Raw genomic sequence first — 25,794 nt, forward strand, 5'->3', positions numbered from 1 at the left:
AGAGTCAGAGACCCTGGGCTGTTGCGCAGCAGGGTTTCTCTCCCCTTCCTGGGGAACTGGGGAGAGAGGCATTGGTCCCAGGCAGATGAAGAGGGATAGGGGAGAAGCCACAGATGTGGAGGAGGCACGTGTTCCCCGAGGAAACGGCAAGCAGCCCAGAGAGTTGAGGACAACACGGGAAGATGTGAAAGGTGCAGCAGAAAAGAAACCCCGGAGCTCCCAAAATCCCAGCAGCGGGTGTGCAGCAGAACAGGTGATTGCAGCTGGGGAGGGGAGGACTGCACTGCGAGCTGAACGGGAAAAGCCCCTGCCCGTGACTGGTGCTCCAGAGTCAGGTAATGCTCAGCATGCCATCGGTTGAGGGAGCCACAGGGGCTCCTGCTGGCGCAGGGAGAAACCCAAAGAGAGCCTTTCAGGCACTGAAAGAAGAGTTCATTTCTCTGCCCTCCTTCTTCCTTTGCTCCCCCAAGAGAGTCGTTTCTGGCAGCTCTGTTTTCTCGGGACAGGGAGGTCATTTCTGACCCTCTCAGCAAACACGCAGGTTGGGCTCAGCATGAACTTCGTCTGTCTCGTCCTCGCTCTCTGCCTAGGAAACCTTCTGTCTAAATCCCGGCATTTCATCACTCTATCCTTCTTCCTCTTCCCAGAAAACACTCAACAGGGTTTTCAGGCCCCTGTGCGGAAATACCACTGAATAGAGGGAAAACGTTGCAAATGCCGTGTTTGCTGTCTTGCATGTGTTCACTCCAGATGATCTTACTTCTGTAAGGAAATAAGAAGGAAGAGAAACTTCAAATCTCTTCTCCGTCTCTGCTCTTCCCTTCACCCTCTCTTCCTCTCCCTGTTCTTCTCATCCACCACTGCCGGGTGCCCATCCACCCGCTGCCACCACAGGATATCTCGACTGTCTCTGCAATGCAATTTTTCTGCCTTTCTAAAAAAATCAGCAGATCCTTTCGAGGCTGGCATAGGTCTATCAAGCTCTCCTCTCACTAGCTTTAATAATGCGTTGCATTCTGCCTCCAGGCTGCCTCTGGCACGACTTCCAGTTTTCCCCAGGCTGTCAACATATTCAGGGCTCTCTGTTTGCAGGATCAGTGTTGTGTGTTTTCAGGGAGAAAGGAACCCTCAGAATTTACGGCGATGAAAAATATGGGAAAGAGAACGAACTTTTCTAGTCTGCGTTCGCCAGTGGGGCGGCTCTCGGTGTCGGCAGACCGTCGTTGGACGGTCCTCTGGCTCTCCGGGTCCAGTGCTGGGGAAGCGGCGCTGTATTGCTGCACCCTGGCGGACACGGATTCATTGACACGGTCGTCTTTGGAGCTCTCAGGGGATTTTCTTAGATATACAAAAATGGGGTAACTTTCTACAGCTGAGCAAAATAGTGCCCCTATGAAAGCAGGGGGTTTCAGTCCTCCACAGAGCACAGGCCGGTTGCCAAGTGACATACACAGCGTAGCGCAGCGCAAGTCTGGGCATACTGCAGTCAGCTGCCATGTACGTCCTTAACTTCTCCTGAGCCATCCTCTCCTGAATACTCTTATCCCCTCCAGGCAGGCACTGCAATTCTCTGGTTCATGAAGATCTTTCTCTTTGGATAGGAGGTGGATTTTGGCCTTGAGTGTGGAAAAGACACGGTAATGGTCTGCAAGACTTGGATTGTCACTCTTCAAGGATCTGAACACTAAATCTCGGAGGTGTGCTGAAGAATCTGCGGACGCAGAAAGTGCGACAGAGTGAGGTGCAGCCAAGCCAGAACAAGTGTTAGAGGTGGTGAGAGAGCAAAAAAAAACAGTAAGAAAGGAAAGACTTCCATCCATGTGGCCCAGGGCTCAGGAAGACTGGTTGATGGACCATGCATGGAATGTTATTTTTCTGACCATCCTTCATTCCTTCTCCAATGTTCCTTCAGTACAATTGCAAAATACTCACCTTCCTTTAAATGTGTTGTCTCTGCTCTGATGCCTAAGAGGGTAGAACTATGCCAGGAGCCCACAGGCTCTTCTACAGCACCGCATCTGCCGATCCATTGCCCGACCTCTCACTGCCCCCGACAGCACCGGCTCTCTGCTCCGGCCGGGCCCCTTCCTCTCCACCTCCTCTCCCTCCTCTGCCTTCTTCTCTCTCTGCTGCCCTCCTCCGCCAACTCCGCCCCGGGGCTGAGCTCGACCTCCGCGTCGCTCGGTCTCTCCTCGGGTGAGGGCTGGATGCGGAGGGCAGGCCATGAGTTTTTTCATTGCCATCATCTCATCGTTCTTATCCCTCCTTTGCTGGCACCTGGAGACTCCCGAATTGTCCTCCAGGGCACGTAATTGTGAGAATGGTCCAGGGCACGAGAGGAAGACAATCCCTCCAGGTTCAGCAGCCCGGGCTCAGCCTCTCCTGGTCCATCCCGGGGATCATCCCTGCTGGCAGCAGGAGAACTTCTGCTGGTGACAAAGACTACTTGGGCTTTTTTCAGGGCCTCTGGCACCAATGCTATGGTGAGGCAGTGCACTGGAGAAGCACCTTCCCCAGAGAAAGCTCAGAAGTGGCATGGCATCTCCCTCCTGCTTTGGACCCATGGAGATGCAGTCTCCGTGAGGAAAGCTCTGCTGTTTCCCTCCTCCTGCTACTCTTGCTCAGAGGACCAGGGAACTGCCTGTCACTCCTCAACTGGATTTGCTGGAACCAGCATATCTGCAGCAGGTTGAGGGGCACTCAGAGGCACAGCCAAAAATTTCATTCTCTTTCCCATCTTTGTCACCTCCGTAGGAGGATATGAAGGAAAACCAGGGAAGGGTGTGAGCTATTCCCTTGTGCACTCGATAACCCCAGGGCATGCATCGCAGACCTGCAAACCACTCTTGGTTGGCACTCACAATGGAACCTCTACTTCCAGTACTGGTTTCTCACCAGTCCGCAGAGGTTCTTTAGCCTTCCCTGGAGAGAGGCGGAAGGACTAGACAGGGTGTCTCTCTTTGCATTGAACAGACAAGTCTTGAGCACATACCTGGTGTTGGTGTGGGGACATGACTCTGAGCAAGTACAATTGCCATCGGCCTCCTGGGGGGGCCTTGAAGCTAAGTGGTACAAAGAGTGTCTCAGTGTCACTTTGCATTTATGGTACTAAACCCTGGCAACGCCCCTGGATGCAGTTCTGGGATGTGCTTCTGTGGACAGAGCTCCCCGTGTCTATCCCTCAGGCCGTGGGGCATCTCAGATAGTGGCAGAGCAGGTGGCACCCCAAGAGGTCTGATGTGCATCCAGGCTCCGGGCGCGGCAATAGGAGCCCCAGGAGATACTGCCCCTTCTGCCATGAACTGTCTCTGTGTGTGTGTGCAAGGGAAGGACTCGTGTGCCTGAAAACCCTCGTGTGACTGAGCAGTGAGTCCCTGCCAGGGCACCACTGGCCAACTGGCCATCAACCAGGACCCCAGGGGCCATTTTCCAGCACTGCTATGCAGCACGTCGTTCCCAGTCTGTCCAGACATCCTGGGTTGCCCCATCCTGAGGACATAATCTGGCACTTCCCCTTATTGAACTTCCTCTGGTTGATGATTGCCCAAACCTCTGCTTTGAGGTCTCTCTGCAGGGCCTCCCTCTTCCATGAGGCCCGAGAGTGTCAAAATAACCCCTTGATTCCAGGGGAGTCTGCAGTGTTCAGTGTTCCATGGGTAACATGAGGCCCCATATTGTCACAATGGCACTGAAATGATGGAGGATCTCCTTTCTGAACGACTTAGTAAATCGGAAGATTTAACTAAAATAAAAATGATATCCTAATCAACAAAGGGATTTGCTTTCTTGGCATGGTAGTGGTCTTTTCTTTTAAGACTACAAATAGTTTTAGGAGAGCGAATGTCGATGATACATGGAAACTAATAGAGCATGTATCGCATGGCCATCTTCAAGAAATTAGCTTACATGCCTCAGAAAACTTGTTTAATAAGACGTTCTCTTAAGAAGAAAGTCAATTAAATATTGTTTAAGCAAACGGGAAGTTCTAAGACACATGTCTTAGCTGGTCCTAGAACATTCATTTTAGGGTTAGAGGTCGGATAGATCAATCAGAGGTGCTACGAGGCCTCCTAAGCGAAAAGACCACTCTGCGAACATGACTGCTCCCCCCATAAGAAACGGACACTAGATGGCAGTCTTGCTCCACGAATAAAACCCAAGATGCTCTTTGACTCCAAAATCATAACCTTATTATGGACTGCTTGTGAGTGGGGAATCTTTCAAGTATCACTGTATTTATATTCCGAAATTTATACTGATTCTTTGATTCATGCATGGCAGAGTACCCCCATGAATCCCCAGCTGGCATCTTAAAGAAATGTTCTATGCAATGGTTTCTGGTCATTGTGTTTAATTCTTTTGTTTCTCCCTTTGATTCCAGGAAGTTTCAAAGATATCCCAGGGTTTGTTTAATTCCATGAGGTTCCGCACGTCCCAATGACGTTCCTTAATTCCCTGGTTTTCTGTAGTTTCCCAGGGAACATATGGTTCCATGGTGCAGGGCAGTGTCACGACGACCACTTTTTTCCGTGAATTTCCCCAGTGTCCCAGCAGTCCTTTTGTTCCATGAGACCCTGCAATATTGCAGTGGGTTGACCTTGCCTGGATGCCAGGTGCCCACCAAGTCGCTCTATCACTGCCCTTCCCAGTCAGACAGGAGAGACAGAATAAGATGGAAAATGACTTCTACCTTGAGATCAGGCACTTTACTAAAGCAAAAGCCAAAGTTTGTGCATGAATAAGTGAAGAGAAAAATAAAAAGGTTTATTCTCTTCTTCTCGTCAGCAGCGATGCCTGGCCACATCACAGGAAGCAGGGCTTCACCACACAGCGAGGTCACTCAGAAGGCAAGTATTGTAAAAAAAATGGATTTCCCCCCTTTCCTGTTCCTTTCCTGAGCTTTTGCAGCTGATCTGCCACCATATATTCTGGAATATCCCTTTCGTCAATTTGGCTCAACTGGCCTGTCAGTATCCCCTCCCATGATCTTACCCCCGATTCAAGGGAGGAAGCTGACAATGCAGATGCTGTGCCAGCCCTGCTCAGCAGTTGCCAAAACTAGGAGGTCTGCTAAGCAAGACCACTCTGCGGAAATGACTGCCCCCCCCACCCCCCGAAGAAACGGACACTAGATGGCAGTCTTGCTCCACGAATAAAATCCAAGATGCTATTTGACCCCAAAATCATAGCGTGATTAACCCCTTTGTAGCTCTCAATACCAAGCACAGCACTGTGACTGCTTCAGTGAGAAAATGAACTCCAACTCAGACAGACCCAACACACGTGGGATTCTGAAATGTCTCAGGGTTCGTTTGGTTCCATGATGCCCCCCGTGTCACAGTGACTCAGCTGTCCCTAAGTTTTCACTGCCTTTTCTTCCTTGGACAGTTCCTGATGCCCAGAGGAAGTTCATGTCCAACAGCACCTCCATCCCCCACTTCCTCCTCCTGGCATGCGAGGGCTGCAGCTCTTGCACTTCTGCTTCTTCCTGGGCATCTCCCTGGCTGCCCTCCTGGGCAACGGCCTCATCCTCAGCACCGTAGCCTGCCACCACCACCTGCACACCCCCAGGGACTTCTTCCTGCTCCACCTCTCCTTCACACACCTGGGTTGCATCTGCACCACTGTCCCCAAAGCCATGGCCAGTTCCCTCTGGAACACCAAGGTCATCTCCTACTCAGGATGAGCTGCACAGGTGTTTTTTGCTTTTCTCCTTGATCACAGCGGAGGTTGCCCTTCTCACCATCATGTCCTACGACTGCTACGTGGCCATCTGCAAAGCCCTGCACTACAGGACCATCCTGGGCAGCAGAGCTTGTGCCCACGTGGCAGCAGCTGCCTAGGCCACTGGGAAACGGGTCTGGCCCTGGGGCTGCAGGAGCTTCCGCCTGAGCTGATGATCTCCTGAGCAGTCCAGATGCAGAGTCACTGTCTCTGTCCTCTATTTCCTCCCTTTCTTGCTGCAGGACCAGAAATGACTGTGCTGCTCTGCTGGGCTGGGGCGGGGCAGGGAGATGGGGGGACTGGGGAGGGGCTGGACTGGACAGTTCCAGTGAGTAGAAAACCCCAATGTTCATCTGAAGTGTTGGAGTGGGCAGGGTGGGAGCACTAGAGGGTTGAGGTGGCTCCAGGCTCTGGGAGTGGCAGCAGGAGCCCAGGGAGACACTGCCCCTGCTGCAATGAACTGCCCATGTGTGTGCGAGGGAAGCACTCGTGTCTCTCACGTGTGTGAGCAGTGCATCAGTCCAGCTCAGGGGTGGACACCTCTCAGAGCCCTGACACATTTCTGTGTGTGACTCCAGGAAAACCCCCACTGTGCCAGGGAGTTATTAGAGCCTTTGCTGTCACCCTCTTGGTGTCCTGTGTAATGATGAAACTAGAAAAGGTGATCATCATACCCTGTTAATTTTCTAAGAGGAGAAATGTCACTGCTGGAAAGAAGTGTCACTGAAGAGGTGAGAAGAGGGAACATCATTGTTTCCTTCAGCCTGCTCCACAGCAGGTTCCCCTGAAGCCCCAGGCACACCTGCAGGGAACCCAGAGGGGCAGAGAAAGGGTTGCCTTTGGCTCTTGCTGTGCTGCTCAGCTGGGCCTGGCTCCGGGCACACAGGGAGCTCCTGGCAAGCGGGCAGCACTGCAGAGAGACAGCTCTGCCCAGGAGCAGCTCCTCTGCACAGCCCAGCAGGGTGGAGGGCACTGCCTGTAGCCACGAGAGAAGAGAAGCAAGGCAGAGGGAGGTTAAAGGCAGCGGAAAGATGGGAGGTGTTTAGTTGAGACTTCCCTTGGGGACACAACTTCACAGTCCTCTGCAGAGTGAATCTACAGGTGCAGGGCAATGTCACTTATGTTCCTGGAGGAATCTCCTAAAGCTACCACATCCCACAGCCTTGCGCATCTGTCCGGACTCTCCCAGTTTCTCTGTGGCACAGGAGGAGGATGTTCTCCAGGGCAGGCCTTCCCCGCAGCACCGTCAGAGGGACAGCGCAGGTGGGCTCCTTCTCCCAGAGATGGTTGCGGGGTGGGAAGGTGGGGGTGCAGCCAGGGGTGCCCGGGGCTGTCCTGCAGAGCAGGGTCCCTGTGCCCCGGGGTTCTTTGTGCCAGGGCAGGGACTTTGCTGCCTACCAGGGTCGGGTCTAATCCTGCCTGGGTAGTTGCCCACACCTCTGCAGGTGGGGTTGCAAGAACCCCAGCAGGGGCCAGGCAGGGTCTTCCTGCCGTTGGATGAGTGCTGTGTGAGGTCAGGGCTGCTCACAGATCCAGATCACACCAGCTCATTTCCAAGAGCACTGTGGTACCTTTGATCTCGGAGGTATCTTTGTCCCTATGCAGGGTAGGGCTGAAAAAAGGAAACAACAGCTCTTTTCTTGGGAAATAAAACCTGGAAGCCTTGGCATTCTGGTGCATTTGGTGGGCCAGCCTGAGCACTCCATGGGTAGCAAAAGCTTTCCATCCTGGAAGCTTTGATCAAGGAAGAATCTTCGTCCATATTCAATTTTGTGAGCTGGGCTGGTAGTTCTGAGGCATGTCTGGAATAAGCAAACAACAGCTCTTATCCTAAATAAAAGAGGTTGGAAGGATTTGTTTTCTGGTGCAGTTGGTGGGTCAGCCAGGGCACTCCATGGGCAGTTAGAGCTTTCTGGTGTGGCACCTTTGATCTGGGAGGAATCTTCGTCCCTATGCAGGGCAAAGCTGAAAAAAGGAAAACAACAGCCCTTTTTCCAGGGACATAAACCTTGAAAGACTTGGCTTTCTGCTGCAGTTGTTGGACCAGCCTGAGACCTCCATGGTAACAAAAGCTTTCCATCCTGGAACCTTTGATCAAGAAAGAATCTTCATCCGTATGCAATTTTGGGAGTCGAGCTGGTAGTTCTGAGGCAGGTCTGGAAATATCAAACAACAGCCCTTATCCTAAATAAAGGACGCCTGGAAGCATTGGCTTACTGGTGCAGTTGGTGGTGCAGCCTGAGCATTCCATGGGCAGCAAGAGCTTCCTGGTGTGGCACTTTTGTGTGGGTAGAATCTTTGTCCGTATGGAATTTTGGGAGTCGGGCTGGCAGTTTGAACGCAGGGCTGAAAAAGAACACAACGGGCCTTCTCCCCAGCAAAGGAAGTCTAGAAGGTTCGGCTTTCTGGTTCAGTTTGTTGGCCAGCCTTGGCATTCGATGGACAGCAAGAGCTTCCTGGTGTAGCACCTTTTCTCTGAAAGGAATCTTCATCCGTATTCAATTTTGGGAGTCTGGCTGGCAGTGACAACACAGGGCATACCTTCCAGGTTTTCCTTCCTGAGCATAAGGGTTATTGTTTCCTGTTTTAAACCATGCCTCCCAACTGCCAACACGACTGCCGAAACTGCATACAAACAAAGATTCCTCCCAGTCTAAAGTTACCAGTACAGGAAGCGCTTGCTGCCCATGGATTGCCCAGAATGACACACCAGCTGCACCACAAAGCCAAAGCTTCCAGGCTTTCTTTCCTGGAGATATGGGCTATTGTTTCCTGTTTTCAGCCCTGCCTCACATCTACCAGCCCAACTGCGAAAATTGCATACAAACAAAGATTCCTCCCACACCCAAGGTGCCAGCACAGAAAGCTCTTGCTGCTCATCAACTGTCCAGCCTGGCCAACCAACTGCACCACAAAGCCAAAGCCTAAAGTCTTTCTTTCTTGGGGATAAAAGCTGTTGTTTCCTGTTTCCAGCCCTGCCTCACAACTGCCAGCCTGACTCCCAAAATTGAAAATGGAAGAAGATTCCTCCCAGAATAACAGTACCAGAACAGAAAGCTCTTGCTGCTCATGGAGTGCTCAGCCTGGCCCACCAACTGCACCACAAAGCCAAAGCTTCCAGGCTCTTTCCTGGTGATAAGGGCTGTTGTTTCCTGTTTTGAGCCCTGCCTCACAACTGCCAGACCGACTCCCAAAATTGCATACAAACTAAGATTCCTCCCACAACAAAGGTGCCAGCACAGAAAGTTCTTGCTTCCCATAGAGTGTCCAGGCTGACCTACCAAGTACACCACAAAAAACCAAAGCTTCCAATCTTTCTTTCTTGGGGAAATAGCTATTGTTTCATTTTCTCAGATCTGCCTCCCAACTGCCAGCCCAACTCCCAAAATTGCATACAAAGATTCCTTCAAGAAGAAAGGTGCCAGCACAGAAAGCTCTTGCTGCCCATGGAGTCCCCAGGCTGGCCAACCAACAGCACCACAAAGCAAAAGCTTCCAGGTTTTCTTTCCCAGCGATAAGGCCTGTTTTTTCCTGTTTTCAGACCTGCCTCCCAACTGCCAGTTTGACTCCCAAAATTGCAAATGGACACAAAGATTCCTCCCAGAAGAAAGGTACATGGAGAGAAAGCTCTTGCTGCCCATGGAGTCCCCAGGCTAACTCAAACTGCACCACAAAGCCAAAGCTTCCAGGTTTTCTTTCCTGGAGATAAAGGTTGTTGTTTCCTGTTTTCAGACCTGCCTCCCAACTGCCAGCCCGACTCCCAAAATTGCATATGGATGAAGATTCCCCCCAGACTAAAATTGCCAGAACTGAAAGCTCTTCCTGCCAATGGAGTCTCCATGGTGACAAACCAACTGCAACACAAAGCAAAAGCTTCCAGGATTTCTTTTTGGGGATAAGGGCTGTGTTTTCCTGTTTTCACCCCTGCCTCGCAATTGACAGCCCAGTTCCCAAAATTGCATACAAACAAAGATTCCTCTCACACCAAAGGTGTCAGCACAGATAGCCCTTGCTGACAATAGCATGCCCAGGCTGACCCACCAAGTACACCAGAAAGGCAAAGGTTCCAGGCTTTCTTTCCTGGAGATATGGGCTGTTGTTTCCTCTTTCCAGCCTTACCTCCCAACTTCCAGTCCAACTCCCAAAATTGCATACGGATTAAGATTCCTTCCAGAACAAAGGTGCCAGCACAGAAATCTCTTGCTACTCATGGAGTGCCCAGGTTGGCCCACAAACAGCACCACAAAGCCAAAGCTTCCAGGCTTTCTTTCCCAGCGATAAGGGCTTTTGTTTCCTGTTTTCAGCCCTACCTCACAACTGACAGCCTGACTCCCAAAATTGCCTACGGACAAGGACTCCTCCCACACCAAAGGTGCCAGCACAGAAAGCTCTTGCTCCCCATGGATTGCCCAGGCTGACACACCAACTGCACCACAAAGCCAAAGCTTCCAGGCTTTCTTTCCTGGAGATATGGGCTGTTGTTTCCTCTTTCCAGCCTTACCTCCCAACTTCCAGCCCTACTCCCAAAATTGCAAACGGACAAAGATTCCTCCCACACCAAAGGTGCCAGCACAGAAAGCTCTTGCTCCCCATGGATTGCCCAGGCTGGTCCACCAACTGCACCAGAAAGCCAAAGCTTCCAGGTTTCCTTTCCTGGGGAGAAGGGCTGTTGTGTGCTTTTTTCAGACCTACCTCAGAACTGCCAGCCCTGCTCTCAAAATTGAATACGAAGGAAGATTCTTCCTTGATCAAAGCTTCCTGGACGGAAAGCTTTTGCTACCTATGGATTGCCCAGGTTGGCACACCAACTGCGAAAGAAAGCCAAAGGTTCCAGGTTTCCTTTCATTTTTTTCAACCTTGTGATGAATCTGCCAGATGGAGTCCTAAAATTGCATATGGACAAAGATTCCTTCCAAGTCAAAGGTGCCAGGACAGAAAGCTCTTGCTGCCCATGGAGTGCCCAGGTTAGCACACCAACTGCACCAGAAAGGCAAAGCTTCCAGGCTTTCTTTCCTGGGGAGAAGGGCTGTTTTTGCTTTTTTCAACCTTGTGATGAATCTGCCAGACGGAGTCCTAAAATTGAATACAGACGAATATTCCTCCCAGACCAAAGCTGCCAGGACCAAAAGCTCTTGCTCCCCATGGAGTGCCTGAGCTGGCCCACGAACTGCACCAGAAAGCAAAACTCTAACCCTAACCATAAATCCTAACCCTAATGCTAACCCTAACCCTAACCTCAATTACTAACCCCTAACCCTAACCCTAAATCCTAACCCTAACCCTAAATCCCAACCCTACCCTAACAGAAACCCTAACTGTAAACCTAACCCTAAACCTAACACTAAACTATTACCCTAACCCTAACATCAACCCTAACCCTAACCTGAAGCGAACCCTAACCTTAAACTCTAATCCTAACACTAACCAACTCTAACCCTAACCCCAACCCTAACACTAAGGCCAATCCTAACCCTAACCCTACCCATAACCCTGAATCCTAAACCTAACCCCAATCCCAAGCGTAACCCTAACCCTAACCCAAAACCCTAACTCTATACCTAACCCTAAACCTAACACCAAAACCTAACTGTAACTTTAACCCTAACCCTGAACCTAACCCCAACTATAAACCTAACCATAACCCTAACATCAACCCCAATTCAAACCCTAACGTTAACCCTAAATCCTAACCCTAACACTAACATCAACCCTAACCCTTACCATAACCCTAACCCTAACCATAAACCCTAACCCTAAATCCTAACCCTAAACCTAATCCTAAATCCTAACCTTAAACCTAATCCTAAAACCTAATCCTAACCCCAATCCTAACGCTAACCCTAATCCTAAACCGTAACCCTAACCCGAATCCAAACCCATAACTCTAAACCTAACCCTAAACCTACTACTAAATCTTAACCATAACCCAAACCCTAGCCCTGACCCTAACTCCAAGTATAACCCTAACCCTAACATCAACCTTAACTCTAACCCTAACCTAACCCTAACCCTAAATCCTAACCCTAACGCTAAATCTAACCCTAAATCCTAATCCTAACCCCAATCCTAACCCTAACTCTAACCCTAAATCCTAAGCCTAACTGTAACCCTAACCCTAACCCAAAACCCTCTTCCACTGTCACACATCTGAGTTGCTAACCATAAAGAGCCCAGCAGTTGAGACCCTGTAAAATGTCCTAATCTGCCTGACCATCCTATTAAGTTTAGATAAGGGGTAGAGTTGCTTTGTAAGCTTAAGAGGGGCCTCCAACACTCAAGGCTGTGAAACAACTCATTAGAAGCAAGAAGATACAACAATAATTTAGGGACTAGGATCAAGAGATATGTGCTAAAAGCAGGAAAAGGACTGTAAGTGCAAAAAAAGGATGCCAGATGGCAGTAAAGACCGTGTAAGAATTCAACTTTTCTCTGCAAATTTCCCTGGGAGAAGTGGAGCTGAAAAATTTTTGCCAGACAAAAACACTGCAAGAGAGACAGAACGAGATAGCTGGGAAAGCTGAGAAGGGAAGTGGAAGGCACCAGCCTTAAACTGCACACCTCCAAGAACCACACTGCATGTTTTCCTCAGCTCCATGTAACCTGAAGCACTTTTGGGCTGGCAGAGTTCAGAGCGTCCACTACAAGCTCCCACACAATAAAACCGGCAAGGCCAAAAGTCGTTGCTGAATTCGCTCTTCTCCTTGCAGCCTTTCAAATCTACACCCTGGGACTAGGCACTTTCCTTCTCACATAGATGGACTCTCACCTCCTCTTCCACTCTCACAGATCTCACTTACTAACCGAAAAGATTCCAGCAACTGAGCCCATGCGAAATAGCCTAGAAGGAGAATTCACAGCTGATTTTACTCTTCCCCTGAAACCTAAGAACTACACCAAGCTCATGACTGCATTGCACTTCTCACCTCTTCCTACCAGCAAAACTCTCAATCTCACAGCCTAGATGGAAAGCAAGCAGTTTCAGACTACAGCTCAAAAAGAGAAGCGTGCCAAGAGAGGCTTTGGGTGACCTACCCTTTCTAATTGCAAACTTCTAGGCACTCCCAGTTGAGTGGCAGGCAGTTTTCCCTTGCATCCTTTCAACTGTCACACCCCACACAGCGCTACGCCTTCTACTCAGCTGCAAGGAGAAGGGCTAATCCAGCAAAGGGTTTGAGTCTGGTTGGTTTTACTGTGCGGGAGCTGTAGTGGACGCTCTGAACTCTGCCAGCCCAAAAGTGCTTCAGGTTATATGGAGCTGAGGAAAACATGCAGTGTGGTCCTTGGAGGTGTGCAGTTTAAGGCTGGTGCCTTCCACTTCCCTTCTCAGCTTTCCCAGCTATCTCGTTCTGTCTCTCTTGCAGTGTTCTTGTCTGGCGAAAATTTTTCAGCTCCACTTCTCCCAGGGAAATTTGCAGAGAAAAGCTGGAATTCTTACACGGTCTTTACTGCCATCTGGCGTCCTTTTTTTGCACTTACAGTCCTTTTCGTGGTCTTAGTAGCACACATCTCTTGATCTTAGTCCATAAATTACTGTTATATCTTTTCTCTTCCAGTGAGTAGTTTCACAGCCGTGAATGTTGGATGCTGATTGGTTAATACTTTCAAGCTTAAAAACTCTGTCTCTTATCTAAAGTTTATAGGATTCTCCAGCAGGTTAGGACATTTTGCATGGGCTCAGCTGCGAGATTCTTTATGGTTCCCAAGACAGATCTGCGAGAGTGGAAGAGGAGAGTGCACATATGTGAGAAGGAAAGTGCCTAGCCCCAGGGTGTAGTGTGGATTTGATAGGTTGCAAGGAGAAGGGCGAATCCAGCACCTGGTTTTGTCCTGGCCCGCTTTACTGGGAGGGAGCTGTAGAGGACACTCTGGACTCTGCCAGCCTTAAAGTGCTTCAGGGAACAGTTAGCTGAGAAGACGGTGCAGTGCAGGTTGGTGTCTGTACAGTTGAAAGGCTGCAAGTGGAAAGGGGCTGCCACTCCATTGTGACTGCATAGAAGTTTGGAATTAGAAGGGGTAGGTCACCAAAAGCTTTCTCTCTTGGTACACTTCCCACATGGTGCATTCTTCTCAGCTAGATGTACCCTGAAGGGTACATGTCATCCAGACTGCTTTTAGAGACTGCAAACTCCTGGACAGTATTGAAAATGCTACCCTTATTTGGCAAACTGTCTTAAAAAACCTATGATAACCCACTTTGAGATTACCTGGCACGTTGCTAACTCAGCTGTAGAGGTGCTTGTCCATTGCCCTCTCGACAGTGTCTAGGAGGGCTTATATTCAGACAGGCAAATTTGAAATTAACTAGATGCAACAGGCCCTGTACTTGACTCCCTGATTGTTTCCCTGTGCTGGGAGACTATCATTAAGATACTGAGTAATTGTGTAGAGATACAGGCCGGACACAGCCAGATGAAGCCATGGGCAGGAAGCTGTACAGGGACCTGACAGTTCATGTGCACACTGCTGTGCCTGCTAATATGTCATTGCAGCCCTCTGTTACTCTGGATGATGGAAGAGCTGCCTGTACCACACATGCACAATATTCATATTTATGAAAAAGGAACTGACCTATTTTCCCTAATGGTTTGTTTGATTATCTGTTAAGAAAGAGGTGGAGTAACTAATTAGCACAACATAGTTGGCACGAAAATCTGTTTACTTCCTCATGGGGATTTGAACCTACAAAGACAATTACCTTTGTAATACTGCCAGATGGACATCCCTACCAGAGAAAACCAGACTCAGCTCTCTCTCAAGAAGGCCATGGCCACACTTAACCTGGGCATAAGACTTATGACAACACTCCAGAGTCACATAGAGGAGCCAAAGGTCACATTCAAGAGAAACACAAGTTTGCTCCATATCACAGGAAAAGAAGATTGTGCTCTTTCAATGACAAGCCAGTATTGTGCCTTTTTCAGATCACAAACCAAGGCTAGAGGCTGTATTTATGGATCTGTCATTGGCATCTTTTTCAACCCTGATAGTATTCAGATAATCTATAAAATTTCTCCCTGTATCATCAGGCCAGAACTCTTTCTCTTGCGAAAAACATATCTTCCCAGAATACCTCTAATCAAACTTTCAGCAGAGGTATCTGTCATAGGTTTGAAAAGAGATGTTGGAATTTTTTCCCTAGTGTCCCGTTTTTCCCGTTCCCCCCCGCGCTCCTCATCTGTTTCTTCCGGGATGGGGGGAGTCCGGGAGGGAGTGGGGGACGGAGCGAAGCTGCACGCGCTTGGCAGCGCAGGAGTAGGGGAAGGGGGAGGTTCCCCAGGGAAGCGCGGTTGCTGGGAGAGCACGCCTCGAGAGGCTCTTTGTTTGGAGGTTTTTTTTTGTTTTGGATGGCCGACCGGACAGAGCAGGGAGCCCGGTTTCGGCTGACTCCTTCTCTTTTCCTGAGAGGAAATTTTTTTTCCCACGGGACACCTCGCAGAAAACGACTGAGAGAGAGAGACCGACCTATCTCAGAGCGAGGTATTCTGCCTTCAGGACTGCCTGTGGGAAAAAGGACTCCTTCATTGCTGACTGTGAAACCATCGGCTGCTGGCTGCTGCGGGCACACAAGGCTACGAGCAGCTGTTGAACTGCCGGCAGCTGTTGAACTGCCGGGACCGGTCTTTCCTTCCCCAACCTTCCCTCCCCCCCCCCGCCGGGTTGCCACGGGTTTCTCTCCCCCCACCTGGGGAATTGGGACTTTGTATTGTTTCTTCTGAAAGTTTTTGATTGCACCATTTGTTGTTTATTCAGCTTTTGTTAATAAAAAGCTGTTCTTTTCCTTTTCCACACTTCCACCTGAAGTTTCTTGATTTCTAAGTTGTAATCTTGTTAAACTATGACAGTATCCACGTATGTGATGCAGCTGCAGAACACACTACTAGAAATTTGATTAGGAATAAATGCAACAGATGCAGCACCAGGCATCAATACAGGAAATAAAGCAAAGATATACATCACAAAAGTCAGAGTTTTAATGATAAATTAACAGGTAAGAAAGATAATAAAGAATCCATGAGTTCTGTTTGACATATCTTTTCCACATCAGATTCTTAGTCTTCAATTAGATGGAAGCTATCATGGGAAAAAAGTGTGAGCTTTAGCACTTCAGCATCCACCAGCAGTATCAGTCTGAAAGCAAAGTTTGGGATTTCATTCTTGGTACCACTTGTTAGCAAGTTTTTCTGATCAGCTAATGGCTTCTTTTCTCTCATTCAGAATAAGCATCTGTGGAGCACCCAACACAATCTTCAGAAGTGATGCATCACCACTCATGTTCTGTGGCACTTTTCAAGCCACACAATCAACTTTTTGTATGAGAATGGCTTTACATTTCCACTTCAGCTTTGATCTTCAGTCCACTCACAGGACAGCTCACACAACAGATACATTACTGGTTTATATATCATTAAAACAAAGTTGCCCATGTCCTGAAATTCCTTACAAATTTACAAGTCCACTTTCAAAAAAAAGCAAGCTGCTTTGTCACTTTGGCTGTGAATCAAGTTTACAGTTTTCTTTCACTTTAAAACTCCAACCACTCTGTCATATAAATACAGTTTGATGGAGAAATCTCACCACCTTCATGACAATCATCAAAAACCTGCAAAGGAAAGCCCTGTGTCAGCAGAGTAATTACTTTGTTAGATAGTGCTTACATGTTTTCTGCTTCTTCCCCAGTAGGAAAGCATTAGTCTAACACAGCCAAAAATCTAGCCAGCTCTGAGGAAGAAGAGCAAAACAGATCCTCCCATAGTAAATGCTGCAAACAGACATGCTGGCAAGTTTTACCTACCTACCAGTTTACAGTCCAGGGCAGAGAGACCAAAAGCTAGATAGAAATAAGCTAGCTTGTGAAAAACATTGGCACACTTGGGATCAGAAATATAATTTGGAACGGGCTATATTTGACAGCATTCTTTCACATACTGTCCAGTAAAGAGACTGGATGTAAGTAGGAAATACCCTGGTAGACCAGGTGCTTTAGACCAACTAAAGAACCTTCCTCTTACACCATAGCTAAGGCATCATGGGTAACTCTTAAGCACAGTTGGCTTAGAAAACCATGAGGCTCGCTCATGGGCAGAACCTTGCAATGGCCATTTGCAGGACTATATTCAAGATCTGCATGCACACATCTAACCATACACAGAATTAGCTACTCACAGGGCAGAGTCCACAGGGTGTCCTGACTAATCCAGTGGGTTGTATGAGAGGACTAACGGCTCTGTACAACTTCATCTGTCCATCCACACTGCCTACTGTCCCTTCCTTTGCAGCAATAATCGTCATCTCCACTTTTCCATCATATATCAGCGTATTTAAAATAGTTTCAATGTCTTCCATTGACAACTCTACCTAAGAAACAATATGTAAAAGAAATATTAGGAAAGATGGATGCCAGTAAGTCCTGCAAGGAGAAAATAAGCAAACACCATGAGTAACAAATCCTTAGAATTCTAAACTAGCTCAGAAAAAGGCACCATTCTTACTTGGGAACTTTATGGGATTGTGCAGATGCAAAAATAAAAGCAAATACTAATACTACCTCCTACCTACCAAGCACTTATGAATTGCACTAGCCTTGGTATACCAAAAAGAACTTCACTATGCATCTGAAGTGTCTACATCATCCTAGCATGATACAGTTCCAGTTTTGCAGGAAAATAATTGTGAAAGAAGAAAAAGACAAGACTGCTGAAGATACACTTATTGATGGTGACCAATAATTGTGAAGGTTTTTTTCCCCTCCTTTTCTTTTTCTCTCCCCTAAAACTCCTTGAAATGCATAGGTAAACTTCAGAGAAATGATAAAATATAAACAAGCTGAGACGATTAACAAGGACGTGAATGCTAATTCTTTTATACATCTTTGAAAACCAAGATGTACAAGCTATCCTGGAATCCCATGCATCAGTGATCCTCCCCAAAAAGCAATAAAGCTTCAAAGCTCACCTCCACTAAACTGTAGGGTTCTAAGGCACTTACAAGACCTTCACATAATCTGCAGTACCCAACTCCCATAGCAAGTCATGCACTGACAATTTGAACTGTAATAAGATTAATCTGTTCTGACCTTACTGATTCCCAGTTCACAGATGTATTTCCACACCTCATGCGATGAGGCGAATGAACTGTTTCGCTGTATCATGGGGTTCTGTTTGCTTTCTCGAGCTGCCTCTGCCTGAGAAAAAAAGCGAAGATTAGTTATAGTCAGTACTCACTGCCAAGTGAGTTAGTTATAGTGATTAGTTATAGTCAGTACTCACTGCTTCATGGTTCCGTTTCAGGCAGACTAAAGTATAAAAGTTGATTTCCAAACCATTTCTGGAACATGTTTAGCATTTAAAGCCATATCCTTAAGACTCATGTATATGAGACAATGCAGTGCACAATCAAATATAATTTTATACTAAATGACACAAAATTTACACTGCAATTTGATTAATATGAAGGAATATCAGCATTTGGCATTTTGTTGACAAAAAAAAAATTTCTGCTGTACCTAGTGCCAGTTAAAACATATTTTAATGGAATAGACAAATGCTGCAAACTGCAGACATATTTAATGAACAGCAGGCTTCTCCTGCAGTTAGACGAGGGACAATTGTCTTCTAAGCAGAGCTAGCTGATTTGTCTTCTACCCTCTCAGAAATGAGGAGCTCTGCAGGAAACACAGTGATTTTTGCTAGATTTTTTGGCCCTGTGTACTTTGGTGCCTAGTTTGTCATTGGACGTCGGCGATAAAAGGCTTCACTCCATGGACAGGTTATAAGAATATCCATCATTAAAATGCAACACCATCACATGTGCTGTGACAAAAATAATAGTCCAGTACAGATTGCCAATCTAGCTGCAATAATGGCTAACACCTATGGAAAATTTAAGCCTTGTTTGGTACCAGTTTTATAAAGAAAATAATTACTTGCACAACACAAATGGAAGGTGGCTCGAATAGTGACACTCACCTTACTTTGCAGAAATTTAAAACACTGCTGATTTAACACCTCCACAAATTCAGACTCAAAGTCTTGGTCGCTGTACCAAGCGCCACCAGTCACTGACCGGTCAGGCTGCAGGTTATACAGCATATAGACCTTCTTCTTGGATGCCTGTTAGAGAAAAGGGTACAGCTCTCAACAGGTGAAAGTATTCCTCGAGAAAGGAAAATCTAAGCAGATAATTCATTGCTCCTATACCTCAGGCACAGCAATTCAGCTGACTCAAGCTATCTTTAACATGTTTGACCCTCTGGTAAAAGAGAGATAAAGAGACAATCACTGCATTTCGATTCCTAATCATTTCATAACATAGTGTTAGAGGAGAGAACCCTGCTAACAATATGGACACAATACAAACCTCACAGAAGATCTGAGTTTAATTTTACTCTATTGACTCTAATCCCTCTCTGCAGTCAAAGGAGAGCAGGAAAGTGTCCTTAAGAGACAGCAAAGACAAATGTAATGGAGAAGCTTTTGACTGTTTCTGCAGGATTGAACCCATGCATGGATGACAAGGATTTATGTGATTAAACCCTGCAGCTAATGTTAGCCCTTGTGAGCCCACTCTTTCCTGCCACACCTAGACGGGGGCAATGGGAATGAATGCTGCTTCAGTCCTGAGAGTAGCAGTCAGTTAAAGGACAACGGTTATCCAAAAGTTGTCCAAAGAATTACTCAACAACTGAAGCAGTTTCAGCAGTGTTACATCCCCTGAATGATTAGATAAAGCCAGCATCCCTCAAAAGAACATGAAAAAGCTACTCCTTTTCTATGTCAAACTTCTCTATTTCCATCTGGTTTACCAGACCCCACAACAAAACAGAATCTCTGCTGAAAACTAGAAGAATGTCCAAAGAACAGGCTAACACAAATGATTTGTAAATAGGCAGGTAAGGGAGAACAGGATACTGCATAAGTATTGTAACAGTGTGATAAACACAGAAAAGGATAAGCCCTACTCCAGTACGTGGACTGTTTGCAATAGGAAAGTAGCTGGAACTTGAATAACTGCAACAAAGTAGAGGAACCAAGACTGAAACAGAATCAAATGTCTTGGAAATTGTTTGAAGTAAACAATAGAAATCCAGTATGAACCAGATAACTGAAGGAAGTTTCAGGAGATCCAGAGGAACCTTGCAAAGCCACTTGCAGCTAGGTAACTATATCACTAGTGTGGCTGAGTTTGCTTCAATATCAGAAATACCTACCTAATTGTGCAACAGCAACATTGGGACCAATTGAGAAAGAGTAATTATGGACAGGTTGCTTATTTGGGTGGAGACTGAGTGGAGAAAGGAGGAAAGAGTGGTAGAAAAGAGAGTTAACAAACACAAGAAGAGAATTAGGTGTAAAAGTCAGAACAAGAGAGGGCAGGATAAGCAGACAGCAGGACTGTGGATGCATACAGACAGCAGAGAAGCTGACCTGTGGACCCAAGTCCACTGGGATGCTGGGGGAAACCCAGCAGGCTCTGCCCTAGGTTTATGTCCTAAAGACCAGGTATGGGAGTGCAGGGGAAAACAGTGACAGAACTGCAGATTAGCAACAAGCAGTGCAAGGAGGTTTGTGAAGGGTAGCAGAACTGTAACAACAGTTGTGTGCAACAAAGAACTGAGAGAACTAAAACTCCAATTTGATAATGGCATATAATTAATAGTGGAGAAGATTGACAGAATTGTATATTAATAGTGATGTTTATTAATAGTATATTGGTTATTTAATAAACATTATAGCCTCTCTTATCTGTTGCACCTCAAACCTGCACACTAAAGGCAGAGTCAAACACTGGTGCACAGTGAAAGAGCTGGAGGTAGGATGAGGTTTCTCTGCTCCCAGTCCTCTCTTAAAAGCATACAAAAGAATGCAGCAAGTGTTTGAAATTGTTTTTAAAAAGTCACAAAATACTCACTGCCACAGATTTAACTGCTTTAATTAGTTTCTTGCTTTCCAAATTTTTCAGTATCTTGTTGATCTCTGTTAAAGGCAAATTACTTTTGTATCTAATGTCCCTGCTCCAAATACCTGTTTAAAAACAGAGAAATGAACAGAAAATAAATAGACAGAACCATTTGTTTCTGTACATACTCACAAACCAAAAGCCACAACACTGTTTAACTCACTTGCCTACCACAGGATGTATCCTTGATCCCTATCACTCCCAGCAGAAGGGAGGGAACTGACAGAGGGGATTTGGACAAAACAAACAAGTGAAAAAAGCAAGACATACATATCACAACCACCATACTGTCCTCTTGCCCTTCACCTCTCCTCCCAGAGCACTTACAAGCAAACTCCATTCACTGCCAACATGAATGCACCACAGAAACGCTCTTACTGACTAGTACTTCTTTGTAACTAACTAGTGTTTGCTTCAACAAAAATACGAGAACTAGTTCTACCTTCTGACTCTCAACCACAGTGTGCAATGAACGCTAAGAAAGCCCTGTCATTAGCAGTGATTTCTGCCAGCAGGACACCTGTTAAATCCTGGTTCTGCATTTTCTTTTAAGTAGGGAGTGTTCTGCAGATACTTTGGCTTGACAGTCCCACAGATAACTTGCAATTCTTATTCCAAGTCTTCTAAAAGAGCCCCTCCCAAAAGTCAACCAGGACAGGTTATTTTAACAGAGAAACATGTCACCTTCTCTTTCATTTTTAAAAAAGCAGATATATGAAACATTAGCTACAGATCAGGTATGGGGACTCAAAGTTTTATATTTGTATTGTATGGGAAGCATTTACAAATTTGGATAGGAATGGTTCCATAAGCAAAAAGAGTTAGTACCATTCACAATCATAATTTAAACTACCTTTGTTGCCTGCATCTTCTATAATTTGGTAAACCAGCTTCTCTTGATTGTCAGAGCCTTTCATTTTACTGTAAAAAAAGACATATCAAGATTTTTGAAAGGTCCAAAATTGAAAGAAAATGGAGATTTTTTTTAAAACTACAAACAAGTACTATAAAACCCAAAAAACAATGCACAAAAAAAACCTCTACACAGTAAGCCAGCCATTGGCAAATATAATACATGACAGTAAACCACTCTGGATCAAGTCAAGCTTGCCAGTGAGAAGCCACAGAAAAGAGAAAAGAGAAAGAAAAATGAAAGAATATGAAAGAAAAAAAAGTGACTAAGCAAGAATCACTCAACTTGTCATAACAATGGGGAACTTGGGGTCACATACTAACACAACTTCAGAAAGTCAAACACAGCACGAAACAGAATTTAAGATAATCTGTCTCTAGACAGAACATCTTCAGAAGGATAGTAGAATGCTCCTAACTCTAGAACATGCCTTTTCACTGGTCCAAGAAAGCATAAATTCAGCAATCCTTTTCTAAAGCATTTGAAAGAAAGGATGATACACCTGCACTAAGGATAATTTTGAAGCATATTTCCTTCCAGAAGTATGTCTAGGCATCTTTTACTTAGGTTTACATAGCCATTGCAAGACATGGTTTGGAGGTACATTTTAATAAATCAAAGAGCATGAGTTCAAGTGGCCTCCTGGGACAGCTGTAAATATCAGTGCTGATCGTGTAACACGAGCAGTGAGGAAGTTCACAGAACTCCAGTTAGGAGAAGGTTTGGTCAGGTTTCAGCTGGGTTTCACCTGAGCATATACATACATATGTCTGCAGAGATCACTTTGCTGTCATTTAGACCAGGAACTCTGCTAGGAAGTTAGAGCTGTAGTCCCATGGTACCTTCTGCTCAGTAGAGAACACTATACCTAAAACAGATTTCAGGGTGAGCTCAGGGGAGTTAAATGTACCCTCCTGAAACAAGCAGTTATGTTCTGCGACATCCATGTGACAGAATCCACATTACACTGCTGACTGACTTCTCAGCTATGCTGCATGAGTTGCAGAATTGTGTTCCAAATATATTTATCCAGCAAACACAAGCTTACCTCGCATTTTGAGAATCTTTGATTCTATACAGGAGACCTGCATTGCTCCTGAGAAGGTCCAGTTGCCCCTAGGAGAGATGGGCACAATGCATTTACTTTTCTTCAAAGAGCTTGTTTCGGAAGGTGGCAAAGGATATTCTTAAGTTCTAAAATAAAAAACTTATTTAATGTCAACTAAATAATAAAGAAAGAAAACCAACATTTCTAACTACTGGAAACAATAATAGCCTTGAGAATATTTTCTCCCTACAAGTACAATAATACTCTTGAGGATCTTTTTTTCCCTTGACATGTATCCACTCATCATCAGCTATCAGAATAACAAATAGTTCCTGACCCTTCCCACAACATCTATGCACTTCCTATTACTTCTCCTAACTTTCATATGGTAGGAGGGATATCAAGTTCTTGTGTACTTTACTCTCACTTTCCAACAAAACACTCATTTGCATGGCAATCCAAAAATCACAGTGGAGTTCTACTGCATAAGCTTTGCTACTGGAACTTGGAATTGTTCAAAGTTCTACTTTTTGCTAAGTGGACATCACTGGAAAGCTGCCAACTAGGATAGGCAGTGACTCTCAGAAGCAAGTTAAGGGCATCTCTCACACACAGAAAAATTCTTCTGCTCTGGACACTTGTGCCTAGGCCAGGAAAATCCTTATTTCCTATTTTGAAGAGGCAAGCAATTAGACAAGCCTAAGAGCATAACCCTGTGTAACAGCATTAATTAATATTTTCATTGCCAGCTGATCCTTTCCTACAGTTACAATCTTGTTTCTTAGAGATTTACATTACCTGGCTGATTGAAGCTTACACTTCAGTGCTCTGCTACAGATGAGGTACTTGAAGATTAAATCAAAGTACCAGATGCTTATTAAGGCTGAGCTCTCACTGCCATTTACCCCCATGTCTGAAGTACTTTCTAGATCTTCCCACATACTCCCCACTTCTAAGCATCAATTTTAAACAAATTCCAAAGACTTAACTATCTTTGAAGCCTCATTATGAAATCTGGACAGCCCTTTCAAAGTTATTGAACACACTTAGTAACATCTATAACAGAACTCATTTATAACAGAAAGACAAAAAAGAGAAAGATTACTTCCAGTAATACCTAGTATGGATCATAGGATCAAAGTTAAGAAGTTTCTTCAGCTAGTAAAAAAAACTAAACCCAAACAAAACAACAAAAGCCAACCACCACACCTTACTCAGTTTGGATACTTTCCACTATCCTTCTTTCTAAGAAGCAAGTTGCCCTCTTTTTCAAAGTGCTCTCTGGACTGCACCGCTCCGACTGTTTTATTTCCTGACTCCACATGCTCAGGAAGCAGCTAGGTATGGAACCAAAAGGAACCTTGATCTTTTAAAGAGCCTGAACATTTAGCTGCTACTCAAGTTTAGAGAGTAGCTGTTCAGTCTTGTTGGGTCAGTGTGGTGTATTCTTGAACACTTGGCCGGAGTAGCCGAGTGTGATCCTTGCTCCTATCTTAGGCTGACTCCTGATACAGTAAAGAGAAATGTCCAGTGAGGCACGGGAAATTTACAGAAAATACAAAAAAATTCCTTGACATGTTTCACCTGCATGTTATCAGAGTAATCCACAACCTTGGGATTTTGTGAGAAGACATATAAGAGCATGGGCTAACATCCATCCTTTTCTCTCCAGCTAATTCATTCTCGATCATTAATGGGCCTTGTGGTTATCACCCGTGGCCATCTTTCCACCTGATGAACCCCTGCAACTATACTTGCACCCAACTGGTACTCTAGACCATTGTAACACATTTTGCTTTACAAAGTAACACTTAGTGAAAAGACCAAAAAACTCTAAACACATCAAAAAACCCAAATGTCGTACTTCTCAGTGGTAGCTTCCTCACCCAGTGATCCACATCGATATACACCTCCATGTTAACTTTGTATTGCAGACTAGAAAGAGTCAGTTGAGGCACACCTTAATTAACTTTAGCAATCATTAGTGCTTATGGCTACCAAAAGTAAACTATGGCAACTGTATATCATGGCAAATGCTGCTAAATCCAACGGAATCAATCTGCTAGCCCTGCCCAACATGCAGACTGTACATACAGAGTATGTATGTACATGCTCTGGGTTGGCTGAGATAGAATGAGGAAGGTGAGATCCCCCTACCATGGAGAGCAGCCTGTTGATGGCCACAGCTCGCTGCTGGGCTTCCATGTGAGGCATGTCATTCTGGATCACCTGGTCTGTGATACCATGAGGGAATTGGTGGCACAGCTCAATAATCCTGCGGGAGGAGAAAAGTGAGTTTAAAGTCATGTTCTGTTGCACCTGAAACCAAATTCAAGTATTAGAGTCAGGATGGAAGAGAGTGACAAGAAAAACTCAGGGCAAAAGTATCCAGCGACTGTTTCTTGGTCATGTCTCTTGAGGGAACCCAGCATCTACTCCCTTGTGCTGACAAATACAAACCTGCCCCAGCTGCTGGACCAACTACCTCTGCTCTTGCTGACAACACTGAGTGTGGTGCTCTATTTTACTTTTGTGTTGTTTTCATTATTAACAACATGGATTTAAAGCTCCCTGTATGTTTTATTATACAAAAGGTTCCAATGGAAAGGAACTGGTGACTAGTCAGAGAAGGCAAATAGTGATGAAATACCTTTAAGAAAAAAAAAATTCATGTAAAAAAACCACAATTCCCTTTTCCAAGACCAGAAAAAACACCAAGGCAGCCAAAGGTGACCTGACCCCGTCTCCCACTGCCACCTAAGCATCTCTCAGCACGAAACTCTCAGTACCTCAAACAACTGCAACTCTCTCCTTCAGCACCTACTTCCTGACCACACTCAGGCCTCGAACCACAGCCCCCAGGCCTTGAACAACACCCCTCAAGGCACCGACACGCCCCACGCCTGTCTCCCCCACGCCAAAACAAGTCTCCCTGGCCCCTTGCCGGCCTTCACACACCCCTACTGCGTCCTGCCTCTCCTCTCACCCGGCAGTCTCTCCATCTGCCACGAGAGAGCCCCCCAGGGCCGCCCGCCCCGCACCTGCTCTCGATATCCATGGAGTCGGGCACCTCCGGCTTTACCTTCACCTCCGCCATGGCGCGGCCGGCCTGGCGCGGCGAGATGACGTTTGAGACGGGCAATGGAGGGGGGCG

At 46.1% G+C, this 25,794-nt stretch overlaps 2 protein-coding genes across 12 annotated transcripts in view; both read right to left on the reverse strand.

The window, feature by feature from the left end:
- The window catches only part of KAT14 (lysine acetyltransferase 14), a 151,636-nt gene that overhangs the window by 76,364 nt on the left and 49,478 nt on the right, over nt 1-25,794 (reverse strand). The window lies entirely within an intron of this gene.
- POLR3F (RNA polymerase III subunit F) lies at nt 15,674-25,794 on the reverse strand. 2 transcript variants are annotated; one of them, XM_051792705.1, is made up of 9 exons: nt 25,682-25,794; nt 24,798-24,915; nt 22,641-22,708; nt 21,533-21,600; nt 20,632-20,744; nt 18,690-18,833; nt 17,798-17,905; nt 16,888-17,079; nt 15,674-16,324 (listed from the first exon to the last, which is right to left on the reverse strand). In XM_051792705.1, exons 1-9 carry the CDS (start codon nt 25,735-25,737, stop codon nt 16,247-16,249), a joined length of 945 nt encoding a protein of 314 aa, XP_051648665.1. In that variant the 5' UTR covers nt 25,738-25,794; the 3' UTR covers nt 15,674-16,246. The 2 variants fall into 2 exon arrangements, with proteins under 2 accessions (XP_051648665.1, XP_051648666.1); XM_051792706.1 differs by having other exon boundaries at nt 25,723-25,785.

The sequence above is a fragment of the Manacus candei genome, unplaced genomic scaffold (assembly GCF_025592945.1).
Source record: "Manacus candei isolate 608988 ecotype Guabito, Panama unplaced genomic scaffold, ASM2559294v1 h1tg000035l, whole genome shotgun sequence".
NCBI classification, from domain to species: domain Eukaryota; kingdom Metazoa; phylum Chordata; class Aves; order Passeriformes; family Pipridae; genus Manacus; species Manacus candei.

Coding starts and splice junctions, on each gene's coding strand:
- POLR3F (XM_051792705.1), bottom strand. CDS start 25,737: ATGGCGGAGGTGAAGGTAAAGCCGGAGGTGCCCGACTCCATGGATATC. Junction 18,834..20,631: donor AAGCAGTTAAATCTGTGGCA/GTGAGTATTTTG, acceptor TTTCTCTAACAG/GCATCCAAGAAGAAGGTCTA. Junction 16,325..16,887: donor CACCCTGTGGACTCTGCCCT/GTGAGTAGCTAA, acceptor TTTCCTTTGCAG/GTTTTTGATGATTGTCATGA.